The 15,015-nt window shown below is 39.0% G+C and overlaps 1 protein-coding gene and 1 pseudogene across 7 annotated transcripts in view; one reads left to right on the forward strand and one right to left on the reverse strand.

The window, feature by feature from the left end:
• The window catches only part of Eml6 (EMAP like 6), a 460,853-nt gene that overhangs the window by 262,471 nt on the left and 183,367 nt on the right, over positions 1–15,015 (forward strand). For all 7 annotated transcript variants that reach the window (XM_045147997.1, XM_045147999.1, XM_045147998.1 and 4 more), the window contains exons 5-6: positions 1,114–1,299; positions 2,889–3,024. In XM_045147997.1, the coding sequence (XP_045003932.1) occupies positions 1,114–1,299; positions 2,889–3,024 (322 nt within the window). The remainder of the gene's footprint in view (positions 1–1,113; positions 1,300–2,888; positions 3,025–15,015) is intronic.
• Positions 7,885–10,523, reverse strand: LOC123460089 (annotated as a pseudogene).

A 15,015-nucleotide genomic window follows, 5' to 3' on the forward strand; every position in this document is an offset into this window, starting at 1 on the left:
TCTGAGAAGCCATAAAAATGGAAAGAAGGTTGTACCAGTTCATATGTTAACATTTTTAGCAAGGAAAAGCCAGGCATGGTGGGGCACACCTTTGATCCCAGCACTCAGGAGGCAGAGGTAGGAGGATTGCTGTGAGTTTGAGGCCACTTGAGACTACATAGTAAGTTCCAGATCATCCTGGGCTAGAGTGAGACCCTACCACGAAAAACCAAAAAAGAAAAATATTATCAAGGAAAAATGTTGGATTTTTTTTTAATAACCAGAGGTATGTCCCCATCACTTCTTGGCCTTTTGACCAAGATCAAGTGTGGAAGTATATTCTTGCCATCATTTACAAAGTAATCCCTGCTTTGTGCCTGTGGTAGTCTGTGTGAATTGTCCACATGAATTGTGTGGCTGAAATAAAAGGCAGAGTTGACTTTAGGAAAAATATTGCTATTATTTGGAAACATTTGGAACACTTTTATAATAAAAATTCAGAACACTTTTAGTTAGAAAATTATTTCTAAATATATATATTTAAATACATATTTCTATATATATGCTTAGATTATATATAAATATGCCCATAAGAAGTAATAAGTAGTATATATATAAATGTATGTGTGTGTATTTGAGGCAGTCTTTCTATGTAGCCCTGACTAGCCTTGAGCTCACCACATAGACCAAACTGACCTTGAACTTGAGGCAGTTCTCTTATTTGCTTCCTGATTTCTGAGATTACAGGCATGTACCAGCAAATCCAACTTCCTTTCTATATTCATCTGTATTTCTAAACCTTTCTATAATAAACCTATACCAACTTTATAATTTAACAAAAAAATGCAAAATCGCAATTCATCCACGTTATTCCATTCTGTGGGATACTGACATTTTATACTAAAATGACTTTAAAGTTTTCAAATTTTCAACCTTGGGACGTTTTAAAAATGTTATTATGGGTCTTCTTATGCTCCTGGAGGTAAGCTGATCTGTTTGTGGCTCTCTGCTGTCACTAAGAAACAATTTTTGTTGAGTTCAGATAAAGTATATTATTAGATGTACTGAAAATTGCAATAACAGAATGTATCAGAATACTGTGTTTTTGGATATGTTTATTTTATCACTTCCTAGTTTTGGACATTATGTGGAAATGCCCTGACTGCAAAAAGGGGGATATTTGGCAAAACGGGAGATCTTCAGACCATCCTTTGTCTTGCATGTGCCAAAGAAGACATCACCTACTCTGGTGCTTTAAATGGTGACATTTATGTCTGGAAAGGGCTCACTTTAGTGCGCACTATTCAAGGAGCACATAGTGTGAGTACAACCATATGGAAATTTGGGGATGACTTATTAAATAAGTTAAAAGTTACAAGTTTTTTTATTTTCATCCTTTGCTTTATAGTTAAAGAACTTTACTTTTGAAACATTCATGAAAAGTTCCCAAGCTTTGTTTGTTTATCTGAAATAAAAACATTTCATAAATATACTAAATTAGCCTTTACTTTGACTATTAATTGGCTGATTAGTATTGCTCATCAGTGATAGTTTGACACAAGACCAGAACTATTTCATCCTCAGGTTCATGTTAGACCAGCATTTCACTTACTAGAATCTCTTGGGATCTTGTTACCATCCACAGTCTGCTATAGCAAGGCTGGGAGATTGTGACTGTTGCTCCTCTCTGTGGCCCATCAGTGGACCAGGAAGGGTGAACAGCATTTCTTACAGTAGTTGATGATGTAGATTTTCCTCATCCTGTTGAGGTGATGGAGTATTACCTCCAACTCACTGTCACAAACTTCTCGAAGCAAAGAAATGCCACTGACAACTTTTCTCTTGATGATCTGTTCTGCCAACCAGGCAAATTACTTCCTAGCTCTCTGCTCTTTTGTGACCCAAATGAAAATTGTATGTAAAGATGATTGGAATGGCAATACCTAAAACACAGAGATGATGTGGAAGTTAAAAGCAACTGGTAATAGCATAAAATATGCTCAGACACTTCACACACCTTTACCTAATTACTTCCAAATTAAATCCTCAATAATTTTTTTATTTTGTACAGTGCTGGCAATTGAACCCATAGCCTTACATTCAGTAGGCAAATGCTCAACCACTGGCCTCCATCTTTAGGCCCCAGTTACTCTTAATGTGAAGAAAAGCTTAGACAATTCTTAGCAAGACTTATGAAACTAGATCTTTCATTGTTTTATATTTTGAAGACCAATTTTCTTAACTTTACTCATTGTGAAACAACTCTTAATTAAGAAGTCAAGGTTTGTCTTCATTCACAAAATCAGATGCTTTAGTCATCAAATTTCTCGTTACACTATATGACATGTCAACATAATATGCTTATAATAATTTTGAAGAAACCAAATGTAATAGTTTCATAACTTCAAGATGCTTCTTTAAAAGAAAACATTGCAGCTATGATGAGACCATCTTCACATGATTAATAGTAAGCTGACATTGCAACTTACACTTTCAGTCTACCTCAGGTAATACCTTCTTGAGTTGTTGAAATGTGTCTCAAGCATCTTTGTATTTGTAAAAGTGCAAGTGTTCTTTTACATGGTTATTATAGAATTATTATATAAAATTATTATATATTATATAAAAATTATTATATAAAGTACCTTAGTTGCATTTTCTTTAGAAGACTCAGTAGTCATAAGGCGGAGTAACAATAACAATTCATTTTCAATTTAATAATGTCAGAGGAATACTAAAATGAGGTTTTTTTTATAGTTGTTATATATTTAATCTACCTGAGATGAAGTATGTGCTTTTATTTTTGTTTTTTTCTTGCATTTTTTAATCATCAAGATTCAACAATAATGGCTGTTTGCATTGATTCCATGGATGACATAGGATTGAGTGTTATTATCTCTTAATCACAGGCTGGAATCTTTAGCATGTATGCTTGTGAAGAAGGCTTTGCCACTGGTGGGCGAGATGGTTGTATACGATTATGGGACACTGATTTCAAACCAATAACTAAAATTGATCTCAGGGAGACAGAACAAGGATATAAAGGTAATATACTTATTAATACGTACCTGTGTGCTCTAAGAGTACTATATACAATGTAAAGCTCTGTACTTCTGTTCAAGAATTAAATGTAATATGGAGTTTTATATCTGTTTCTCTGTATCTACCTTATTCTATAAAGAATTTAAAATTTTTATATTGAGTACAAGACCAAAAGTATAGTAAAAAAAAAATAATAAGTAGACATTCTTTATCCAATTTGGCACAAAGATAGCCATATACAGCAGCAGTGGCCATGAACAGAGATAGCCAGACAAAGCTACACCAGTGTTGGCCACGAGCAGAGATAGACGACACTACAGAAAAGCTGCTGAATGGTTTCCCAGATGGTAGGATTGTTCAGTGTACAAGATGATGCCCAGCTTCTGAAAATAAATAAATGATAGGAAAAGCTACACAAAGGAAGTATTCTTTAAAAACAACTTTATAAAGCTGGGTGTGGTGGCGTATGCCTTTAACCCCAGCACTCGGGAGGCAGAGGTAGGAGGGTCATTGTGAGTTCGAGGCCACCATGAGACTACATAGTGAATTCCAGGTCAGCCTGAGCTAGAGTGAGACCCTACCTCAAAAAACCAAAACCAAAAACAAAAGAAACTTTAAAGTAATAGTTACCATAATGGTAGGGCCTAAGAATTTAGGCTCAATGTTAGAGGGCCTGGTTTCACATGTAAGTTTTATGCTTTGGGACCTTGGTCATTTTTTTTAACTTCTTTGAACTCCTATTTTCTTATCTTTAAATGGGGTAATATTAAATCAAAGATGTCTCAGGATTAAATATGCTTGTAAAGTGCCTAGGATAAATCTTGTTTATCAATAGTAGTCATGATTGCAGTATGATATGTACAGTGCATGGGTTCATACAAAGCAGTTTATATGAATTTTTTCAAGGTCTTTGAAAATATCTATTGTCTTTTTTTGTTTGTTTGTTTGCTTGTTTTGTTTTTTTGGAGGTAGGGTTTTACTCTAGCTCAGGCTGACCTGGAATTCACTATGTGGTCTCAGGGTGGCCTCGAACTCATAGAGATCCTCCTACCTCTGCCTCCCTAGTGCTAGGATTAAAGGCATGTACCACCTATTGTCTCTTAATAGGTAGTTAATTTGAGGTTCAAAGAGATGAAAATAGAAAATATAAATAGGAAAGATGAGGCAGGTCACTGTGATGGCACTCCTAATCACAGGTGAGTCTTAGACTTGGCTCAACGCTCCTGTAGCCAGTACTTTGGGAGGGCATTTAGTACCATGAGTCATGAGTTCCACAAATGAACACACTTGCTCTTTAAGGGACAGGAACTTATTTCCTGAGAGTCTTCTTACAGAGGACCTTGTGGCATGAGATCTATAGTCCTCAAAAGGGCGGAAATGAAGAAGTATTCACTGATTCTTCATGATGGAGTCCTGTATGTGGGCTGATAGCAATGCTGTCAGATGTTCTGCAGGTCAGATCCAGTGGCTATCACAGCGTTCTCTGAGGAAGGGTGATGTAGATTTCAGAGGGCTGAAAGAAAAGAAGAAATAGACTGCTTAGTCTTTAGGCCATCTTCCTTAAACAGTATTACTTTCAACCAACTTTTCTTGAAAAATTAGCAACTAGGAAGTGAGGTGACTATTGAAGTAACTGCTTGGAGCCACAGGCTAGCTTCTTTGTAGTCTCACTGAATATTAAACATTGTATCTCAGCTCTTTGGAAGGTTGGACTGTTGCTTTTTTATAGAACCTGCTATGGATACAGTTCTGAACATCAGGTATGGGGGCTCATAGGAGGTTGAAAAATTTGGTGTCTACTTCAATCTGTCAATAAGGATAGGATCAAGGACCTTAAACTCTCTGCTATTGAGTGTGGTTTCACATAACTTTATCCAGAAAAATGTTTTAAACAGATACAAGCAAGATAATATTCCTAAAAGTAATGTAAAAGCAAACAAGCAAAAGAAATTAGTAAAGCAGCCAAAAACGTTTGGCTTTGAAGCTTATTGGTGTGTTTCTCAAGGGATAAGATAGGAACAAAACATGTACTTAGATAACCAATGAGTTAGCTCCTAGATTGGAGGATTGAACAGAAAACTGGCTGAAAGTTGGACAGCATCATCTTGAAACAATGAATCCTTTTTGGCAATGATTTCATTCAATTCATCTAAAAAAAACCTTTCCCATCATTAAGGCTAAAATTTAGAGAGTGAAAATCAGAAGAGAAGCCCTTATTAACTTACCCTGGTATACTTTTTTTCTCTGATACTGGTTTCTTGACCCTGACTCTCAGAGCTTAGCCAGTTCTGAATAAGCAGTTAGGTAGTGAGGGATTTATGCTGGTCACACATGGTCAACCCCATGACCTCTCTATCTCAGCAGGTTCCAACATACTCACTCTTGGGGAAAACAAAGCATAACTGGAGATTGCAGTGGACAGGTAGAACCTGCAACAAGCCTGCACCTGCAGAATGTGCCCTAAGGAAAGCATGCTTAGTTTATTACGGAGAGGTGGCATGGGACCATAGACTATATATTTAGGAGGAGAAGCAAACTATACTTTTATTTATTTGGTTTTTAAATTTTGAGACAGGATCTTGCTATGTAGCCCAAGCCAACATCATGCTTGAGATCTTTCTGTCTCAGCCTCCAGCATGCTGAGGTTACAGGCACATACCACCATGCTAGGCTTTGGAATGTGTTTTTAGATGCTGGTATAGATCATGTTCCAGTAAGAACCCAAGGAGGTCATAAGAAGGGTAGGTTAGGAAAGAGCTCCTGGGAGAGTAGAGGGGACTGCTTAGCACATAGCCCCACAGGTTGCTAGTTGTCCAACAACCTCTTCGATTTTAGAATTGCTATTCACTGCTGACATATTTATTTACTTAATATTTTACTTCTGTGTCAAAATATGTTTTTGAAAAATTATTATCTCAAATAGTATCTATGAAATCATGAGGCTAATATGCTGAGTGTATTTTACTTTTTTTTCTTTCAATGCTTTATTTTTATCATCAGTAGTGTAGAAATTTAACAAAATAACTGCTATGCTTTTATTCATACTGGATCATATTTCTATAAGGTAAGGCAGCAAAATTCCAGGTTATTTTAGGATGACACCAGATCAGAGAAAGTTACAGTCATTGTACTAAAATGTTACACAGGTAATTGTGTGATTTTAGAACTTACTTGCATAGTTAACACAGTAGAATACTCTATAAAACTAAGTTTTCTGGGAACCACTTATACTTAAATAATCATTGAAGGTCCTGTAGTAATTCAAATCAAGCTTATAGTACAGCTTTTTATACTAGTTTTGGAGTGCTATCTTAGTATAACATTGTTCTCCAGAACTGGACAGTGTTAGAGCAGTTGAAAAATAAAGGCTAGGCGGGTATGGTGGTGCACGTCTTTAGTCCCAGCACTTGGGAGGCAGAGGTAGGAGGATCACCATAAGTTCAAGACCACCCTGAGAATACAGAATGAATTCCAGGTCAGCCTGGACTACAGTGAGACTCTACCTTGAAAAACCAAAATAATAATAATAATAATAATAATAATAATAATAATAATAATAAAAGGCTAATAAAAAAGGCCAAGTTCATCAACAGGTTTTGTTAGGAATTGTTGAGCCTTTAGAAGCCTGATGATGTTCAATTTCAAGAAGGTTCACAATAGTTTTTTAATGGTGCAAATGATTGTATAGTGTCCTCCATCACCCTGCCCTTACACTGAGTTTCATATAATATTGGTTACACTGATTATGCAAGGGTCCTCTCTACTGAAAATCCCCAAAGCTATCATTATTGATAGGTAAAGAAGGAATTTAGATGGTTTACTACTCAGTCCTGTAAAAAAAAAATTCCACTCCATATTAACTAACAATTTTTCTCCTAGGTCACTGGATTTGTGACTGTTGTCAGCGAGCTCCCCCAATACCCAGGAAAGTGGGCAGAAGGGGAAAAACAACAAAGAGGGATATGTTTTTGACCTTAATGTTTGGAATACTTGGTGCAAATTTATTTACATTTTCATTTTTATGCCAATAAAACTTTTTAAAATAATTAATTCTAACCTTAAAATCTGCAAGTTGGTTTCTTTCATGATCAGTCATTCCTACCCTGGAAAATAAGTCTAGACAGAGAAATGGTTCATTATCCAAAAGATTTTTTTTGTCTCATAGTGCTTTGTCTTTCTCCAAGAAGGAAGCAGAAATATTTAACAAGCTAATTTGAAGTATGTGTTCCTCCTTGAGCCTGAAAAATTACCATCATCTTGATCCAAGGTGGTAGTTTCTAACTTACCCTAAGCAGCATCACAAAATCACATTATGGCCCATTTTCACCAGCCTAAGATGATGAAAGCATCAATGACCTAAGACTCTGTACCCTGCCACCCAGCCAAAAAGGGTTGCTTGGGTATCAAGTACCATGTTCCTACTTTAGGCACAGGCTCTGGGAATAGCCTGTTTTTCTGATGTGGTTGTAGTACCTCTGGAAAGCCTGACTTGCTGAACTTGATTAGAATATCTAAAGTAAAATTCTAAAAGTTGTCAGCCTTTGATCTGATCTGTACTAGATCTATTTTCATTGATATAATCTGTTACTGCAATAATCTTTTTATTTACCTGACTAATCAAAATGTGTTTAAATATTTTATTGAACATACCCCTTTCACAGGAATTTTTTTTAATCTATAAAACAAATACTATGCTTGCTTGTGTTTTCTACTTGGGGAGTAACTGAGTTAACATCTATATAACTTTATTTTTCCATCCCTAGTCTAAAAAAGGTAACCATAATTTCACCAGGTAAAGTAGCAAGGTTCACAGCAGACTAGTTGCCCTAACGGATTAAAGACACTACTCCAGGGTATGTTCAATCAGAAGAGAATTTCAAGTACCAGCTTTAAAATGACGACCTCCTCCTCTTGGGGCGCCTCCTTGGGAGCATAAGCTTGTTTCTGAATGACACCTAGGGGATCAGCACAGGTGGCCTCTCCCGAAGTTGATCTCCTGATCAACTGTTCTGTCATAGTATAGCCCCATCTCAAAGTCGTTCTTGAGGGCCCTGGAAATGGGCTGGTATAAAGACCGTGTCCTGGCCACAGGTGACAGACACTAATCGAAGCTGGAGTGCAGGGTGCTGTCAGACATGTACAGATCCACATTGCCAGTCAGGCTCCACATCTTTAGAATGATCTTCTGGTGGTTCAACTGCAGTAGCTGTAGTTCCCGGCCCTATCTGGCCCTGGACTAAGGGCAATAGGAGCTACGCCGAACATTCTCCTCTTCCAAGCCCTTCACCAGGGCTACAACCTGTGACTCCAGGAACATCAGCAGGGCACCCCTCCAGTGGCTGGGGTGCTCAGCGAGGGGACACTTTCGTCTGCTGTCACACTACGCCCCACCACAGCCCTGGGCCCAGAACTCGCTCTTGCAGGCAGAAGACAAGCCACTCCCAGAAGTGAGGCACTCCAGAAGTGAGCTGTATTTTACTTCTTGAAGTTAGTTCATACTGTTGAAAAATAAAATGTTTATCCATGTTGTACCCACCCACTCCCCCTCAGCACACCCATGGGTGGTTTCCAGAGTGGGTACACTTTCAGCAGCACTGCCACCATATTCTAAAGCACTCCTTCCCTTCCTTTGGCTCTTACGTTATTTCTGCTACCTCTTCCACAGTTGTTCCCTGAACCTTGGAGAATGAGAGAAATGTCTCACTCTAACATCATTTCTTCTCAGAACTTTAATTAGTTCTGAATCTCCCCAGTGGTCACTGCCATCTGAAAAGAGAAGCTGCTCTAACCAAAAGTGAGAGCAGCACCAATATAATGGCATAAACATAAACTTTTTTTTTTTTTTAGTGTTTTTAAAAGAATCTTTATTGTTTTTCTTAACATGTGCATTACAGGAAACAAAAACACAAGCAAAAAGCAGCCATCCAGTCACAGGCAGTTCGGTTGGACATACACGCCTGGATCTTGCATGTGTACACACTGCATTCCATTTCGGGAACTGAGACGGTACAGAATGTGTCATGCTTTCCCACACACTGCAAATGTTCACCAACTCAAACATTTTAAGCTGCATGAGTATTTTGATAACTAAGAATACACTACATCATCTCAATCTGTTAAGACAGAATTGTAATCCTGTCTTCCTTGGCAACAAAAATTTCACAGAAGACAAAAATGGCAACAGGCCTCTAGATAGAATATTGGCAGAGTCACAATTAAAAGTCTACATTCTCTAATGCTCAACTTAAAACCAAACATAAAAGAAAGACGACACTGAGCATGGTGTTTCTAGAGTGTATCAGATCTATACTACCACATACTGTCATGAAGGCAAGCGCCCCCTGAACGATGGATTCCCACAGGACAGTCAGAGTGAATTAGCCAGTGTGTAAATACATTGCAGTGGAAGCAAAAGACACCTCCTGAACACCACCTCTAGAACGGGAGTCAGGACAAACATAAACATTTAGAGGGCAATTTGGTGGACATAATATGTCCATTTAGTCAAAGAAGAGTAGTTCTCTTACAGGGCTTATGACCTTCCCACCAATTGGCTTTTAACTAGGTTTTCAGTACCAGGCATTATGTCCCTGCTGTGGAGCAGGCCTCAGAACCAATCAGAGAGCAGTTGGTTTCCCTAGGGACAGATATGCCATCAATGTACCACTTGGCACATTTGGCCTGTCTGGCCAGCTGTATAGCTTACAGGGTCCACTGCTAGTTAAGGTATTGGTGACTTCTCCCCCAATAAGCAGCATAGCTCTTTCCAGCATCCTGACAGCTAGTCAATAAGGCAGGAGGCTTCCAGCTCAGCCCCAGCTTGATTTCTCAGTGCAGCCCAAGCATGTGGAGTCTTCAGCAATAGGGTCTTGCCATCTTGTTGTGGGGAACAACCATGAGCCTTTGCAATAGCCTTTGATGTTTGGGGGATATTAGGGGCCTCCGTGACCAACAACTCACTGGAAATTATCCCATCCCTATACTAAAATTCTATTGCAACCATCTATAGCTTCTGGGCACAGTGTCATCAATTCCCACAGGGTTCTTCTACCCAACCTCTTTTTTAAAAAACAATTATAATTTTTTTAGCTAGCAAAAAAGTAGCTAGCTACTTTCTAAACAAATTTAGCAAGAAGATATGGTCATGTCCCCATTCCCATGACATTATATTGTTGCTGTTTCTGTATTTAAGTATAAAAAAGAAAACTTAAAACTTAAGAAAAAGCTGAGGAGATGGCTCAATGTTTAAAAGTGTTGGATACTCAAGTGGGAGTATCCAAGTTCAATTCCTAGGTCACACATAAAAAGCCGGAAGCTGTGGCAGATTTCTGTAGTGGCAGCACACTGACACTGGTCATGCGGTAAGGGGTGCAGACAGGAGAGTGTCCTGGAGGCTCGTGGTGAGTGCAGCATAGACGAGTAAGGAGAGAATCCTGAGGGGAACTCTGCGCTACAGGAGGTAGACAGGCGGCCCACGCAGAGTTGTCCTCTGACCTCCACATGTGTGTGGCTCTTGTACACCTGCACTCAAATGAACACACACACACACATACTTTTTTTAAAAAAATTAAGAAACTGGGGTGGCTGGAGGTATAGATCAGTGATAAATTACTTGCTTAGCATGTGTGAGGCCCTGGGTTCAATCCTCAGCTCCAGAAACAAGTAGTAAAATTAGGAAACCGTGACTTATTAGCATTTGGAAATCAAGTCCTTATAAAGTCCTATTTAATATGCTACATTAGAAAACTTCTGTTACTCCTATAGACTTCCAGACCTATAAAATGAATTTGGTAATTTATAAGTTCTTAAATTTTCATACATTTTATAATAGTGTAATTGTCAGACATTAAGAATAGTAGATTAGTTTTAAAATAAACTAAGTAAAATATTAACCCAAAAGTGATACCTACAGTGAAACTATTCATCAATTCTCATACTTACTTTGTAGTCAAGTTTGAGCTAATTAAGACATTTAACTTTTAGTGATAGCAATTAACCCTACTTTAGATTGAGGGTGAATCATCTTAGAGATGGGTCAAGCTCACATCAATAAGAATAAGTAGAGCTGGGACTTATTCTCAAAACTCTGCCCTCCCAAGGTTTAGTCAAACAAAATGCCCTTCATGTAATAATTATAGAAGAATATAGATGTCTCACTGGTTAAGAGTGCTTTCCAATTAAGTGGGAGTACCTTAGTACAATCAAGGAAATTGCAGTGTTTTAGTTATACCCTTGACCTGCATACTTTTTGTGAGTGACAGGTCTGTGCCAAGTGATTATTGAACAAATTCTCTCTGGCAACAGCTATACATAATGCTATGGATAAGCCACATAATTCATCATTAGTATGCAGTCCGAAAGCCAAATAATTTAGAATTAAAAGATTATTTTAGGGCTGGAGAGATGGCTTAGTGGTTCAGTGCTTGCCTATAAAGCCTAAGGAGCCTGGTTCAAGGCTCGATTCACCAGGACCCACATTAGCCAGATGCACAAGGGGGCGCACGCATCTGGAGTTCGTTTGCAGTGGTTGGAAGCCCTGGCACGCCCATTCTCTCTCTCTCCCTCTGCCTCTTTCTCTCTGTCTGTCACTCTCAAATAAATAAAGAAAAAAAAATTTTTTTAAGATTATTTTTATGACCCACTTGGCAACAAAGTGAACTGTTATGAGGTTATATAGTGTCTTTACATGTGTAAATATTCAGATATTTCACTACAGAAATGTTCTTTTCAGCCAAGCATGGTATTGCATAACTGTAGTTCCAGTATTTGGGAGGTAAAGAGAAGGAGGATTGTGGGCTGGAGAGATGGCTTAGTGGTTAAGCACTTGCCTGTGAAGCCTAAGGACCCCGGTTCGAGGCTCGGTTCCCCAGGTCCCATGTTAGCCAGATGCACAAGGGGGCGCACGCGTCTGGAGTTCGTTTGCAGAGGCTGGAAGTCCTGGCATGCCCATTCTCTCTCTCCCTCTATCTGTCTTTCTCTCTGTGTCTGTCACTCTCAAATAAATAAATTTAAAAAATTAAAAAATAAAATTTAAAAAAAAGAGAAGGAGGATTGTGAGTTTGAGGTCAGCTGAGTTACATGACAAGATCTTGTCCAAAAAAGAAAAGAAAAGAAAAAGAAGGGAAAGGGGAGGGAAGTGAAAAGGGAAGGAGTTTGATTCATGGTGCCATTGCTTCAGATCACAGAGGATATATTCTAAGTCCAAAATCCAAATCTTCTAGAGGAATATGATGAATAGCCAGTGTGGGTTTTTTTTTTTTTTTGTAAATTTGTTTATGAGTGAAAGAGATAAAGTGAGAGAGAATTGACATGCTAGGGCATCCAGCCACTGAAATCAAACTCCATATGCATGTACCACCTTGTGTGCATGTGCAACCTTGCACACTTGCATCACCTTGTGTGTCTGGCTTATGTGGGACCTGGAGAGTTGAACCAGGTCCTTAGGCTTCACAGCAAGTGCCTTAACCACTAAGCAATCTCTCCACTGTGTTTTAGTGAATATCAAGTTCTGGAATTTTCAAGCTGAAAGAAACACTGGATGTCACCAAGAGGGACTCTCACCTTATGCATGAAGAGAGTGACTCTCAGTATCATTAACATTAAATCACACATGTAGGGCTGTAACTCCATTTTATACCAAACTCAGAAGTGTACTTTGAATGCCATGTTTATTTATTTATTATGAGAGAGAGAGAGAATTGGCACACCAGAACATCTAGCCACTACAATCAAACTCCAGATGTATGTCACTTTGTACACATGTGTGACCTTGTGTGCTTTATCACCTGGTGCATCTGGTTTATATGGGTTCTGGGGAATCAAACCTGGGCCCTTTTCAAGCAAATGCCTTAATCATTGAGCCATCTCTCTAGTCTGAATGTCATTTTTTTTCCCCCCGAGGTAGGGTCTCACTCTAGCTCAGGCTGACCTGGAATTCACTCTGTAGTCTCAGAGTGGCCTTGAGCTCATAGCAATCCTCCTACCTCTACCTGTGAGTGCTGGGATTAAAGGCGTGAGCTACCACGCCCAGCTCTGAATGTCATTTTTAAAACAAATTGGCGATCTGAGTGAAACAGTGAAGCTTACAATGACTTCAAGAAGTGGGAAGAAAAGGTAAAAATAATTCTTAAACCATGTCAACTAAAATGAATTACTCCTGTCGTGATAAGACATGTTGAGTTAATGGATATAAATGATTATATCTAAAGGAATAAAGCATAAGATATATTATATATTCATTCAGTAAACAGTTATTAAATATCTGTTAAGATATATGCCAAAGAGTTGGCTAGACGGTTCTGAAAAGTCTGCTTTCATCATTATCACATTTTGGGAGGAGTGCTGTATGTTTAAATATAAATACTTACTGAATTGTTGTACCTATGAGTTATAAACCCTGGACGCAGAGATATCACTGAGCAAGACTGGAGGCAGAAGTCCACAGGACACAAGATGCCTCTTCTTGGGCTTGTCACCATGCCCACTGCCCTCCTCCTGGTCTGGACCATTGTCATTACCATAGATTACACTAGTTTCTTTATAGTTTTGTTCCCTATTTGACTGACTTTAGTGCCAGTTACAGCCATGGAGGTTTGTGTTTGGACCAATCACTGCCTCACAAAACGTCTGGGACATACTGTTTTAGACAGCCTTACTGAGGCTGCACCTTCAGAAGCCTGGGCAATCAGCTGCAGTGGTTGTACAGTTTCTCAAGGCATCTGTGGAATGTTCAAGATGGCTGGTGCCAGCACTAGAGTTGCCCAGTTGGCTGTTTGACTAGCAATCCTTTTGCTCAAAGCAAGCAGTACAGCAAGGGAGAGTTCAGTAGCTGTCAGTGAGTCAAATTTCCCCATTTATTTACAAGAAAATAAATAGGAGCTTTTATAATGAAAATTTAAGGCACTCATCATTAACAGTAGTAGTGTGTTTAACAGTGCTTAACACCTGCCTAATGCCCAGGAGAGAAATGGGTTCTTCTTACTGGTCTTAGTCTTCTATCTACCCATAGAGTTCTGCCTGTAAGGAAGGAAGTGGGCAGGGGGAGAGGCAGGTGGAGATGTGAGCCCAGACTTTTCATCATCTGTTGTGTTCACTTTTTACCATTTCTCGTCCTCAGAATACATTAGGGGTATAAAGTCTAGCACTTCTTAACCAAAAGCAGTTTTGTCCTATAGAGTATATTTGTCACTGTCTGGAGGTGGTTTTATGGTTTCAACTTCAAGAGTGTTATTGGTAGTTGACTAGAGGTCAGGGGTGCTGTTAAACTACTATACAGTATAGAACAGTCCCCACAGTGAAGAATTATTCCCTAAATATTAATAGTGCTAAAACTGAAAAGTCCAAGTATAAAATATTCAGACCAACTCTCAAATAAGGGTATACCCTGTTTACAAAAGAAATTATAAGAGCATCCTGTTTTCTCAGTTCCCTGGGGGTTTCTTTACTCTTCCTGCTCCCCTCTCCTCTGTAAGATCCTATGCATATGCCCACCATTTTCCAAAGGGCCAGGCCTTCCTGTGTCATTGATCTGCATAGGAAGTAGAGGCACAGTGGGTGGGGTCTGGTGATGAGGTGTGCAGCTGTGGTATCAGGTGAGCAGAGGGCTGGCTATTTGTTATTGCAATAATACCACTGTCAACATTCTTCCTGGCTCAGCTTTGTACAAAAGCCTGGCTTTTCTGTTCCTGAGTGGGAGGCTGTGGGTTTCTATCTTGTGAAGTTGGGTGGAGCTTTCAGAGTTCCTCTGGATATAGGATCTTGGACCCTGTAGGGTCAGTTTTGAAGGAACCATGGCCTTTATCAATAATCACTTTCACTATGAATCCCATAGAAATCTCAGCAAACCCTTGTGAACAGTCATAGGTCCTACAGGAAGGCCTAGAACTGAATGCTCACTCTGTAGTGACTTTTGGCTTTAGCAATCTACATGCAGGATGCTTTATATCCTTCGAGGCCCTGGAAGTCCCCAGGCAGAGCAACTTTGTGCTTTGAGAT

This window comes from Jaculus jaculus, chromosome 4 (assembly GCF_020740685.1).
Source record: "Jaculus jaculus isolate mJacJac1 chromosome 4, mJacJac1.mat.Y.cur, whole genome shotgun sequence".
In the NCBI taxonomy this organism is placed as follows: domain Eukaryota; kingdom Metazoa; phylum Chordata; class Mammalia; order Rodentia; family Dipodidae; genus Jaculus; species Jaculus jaculus.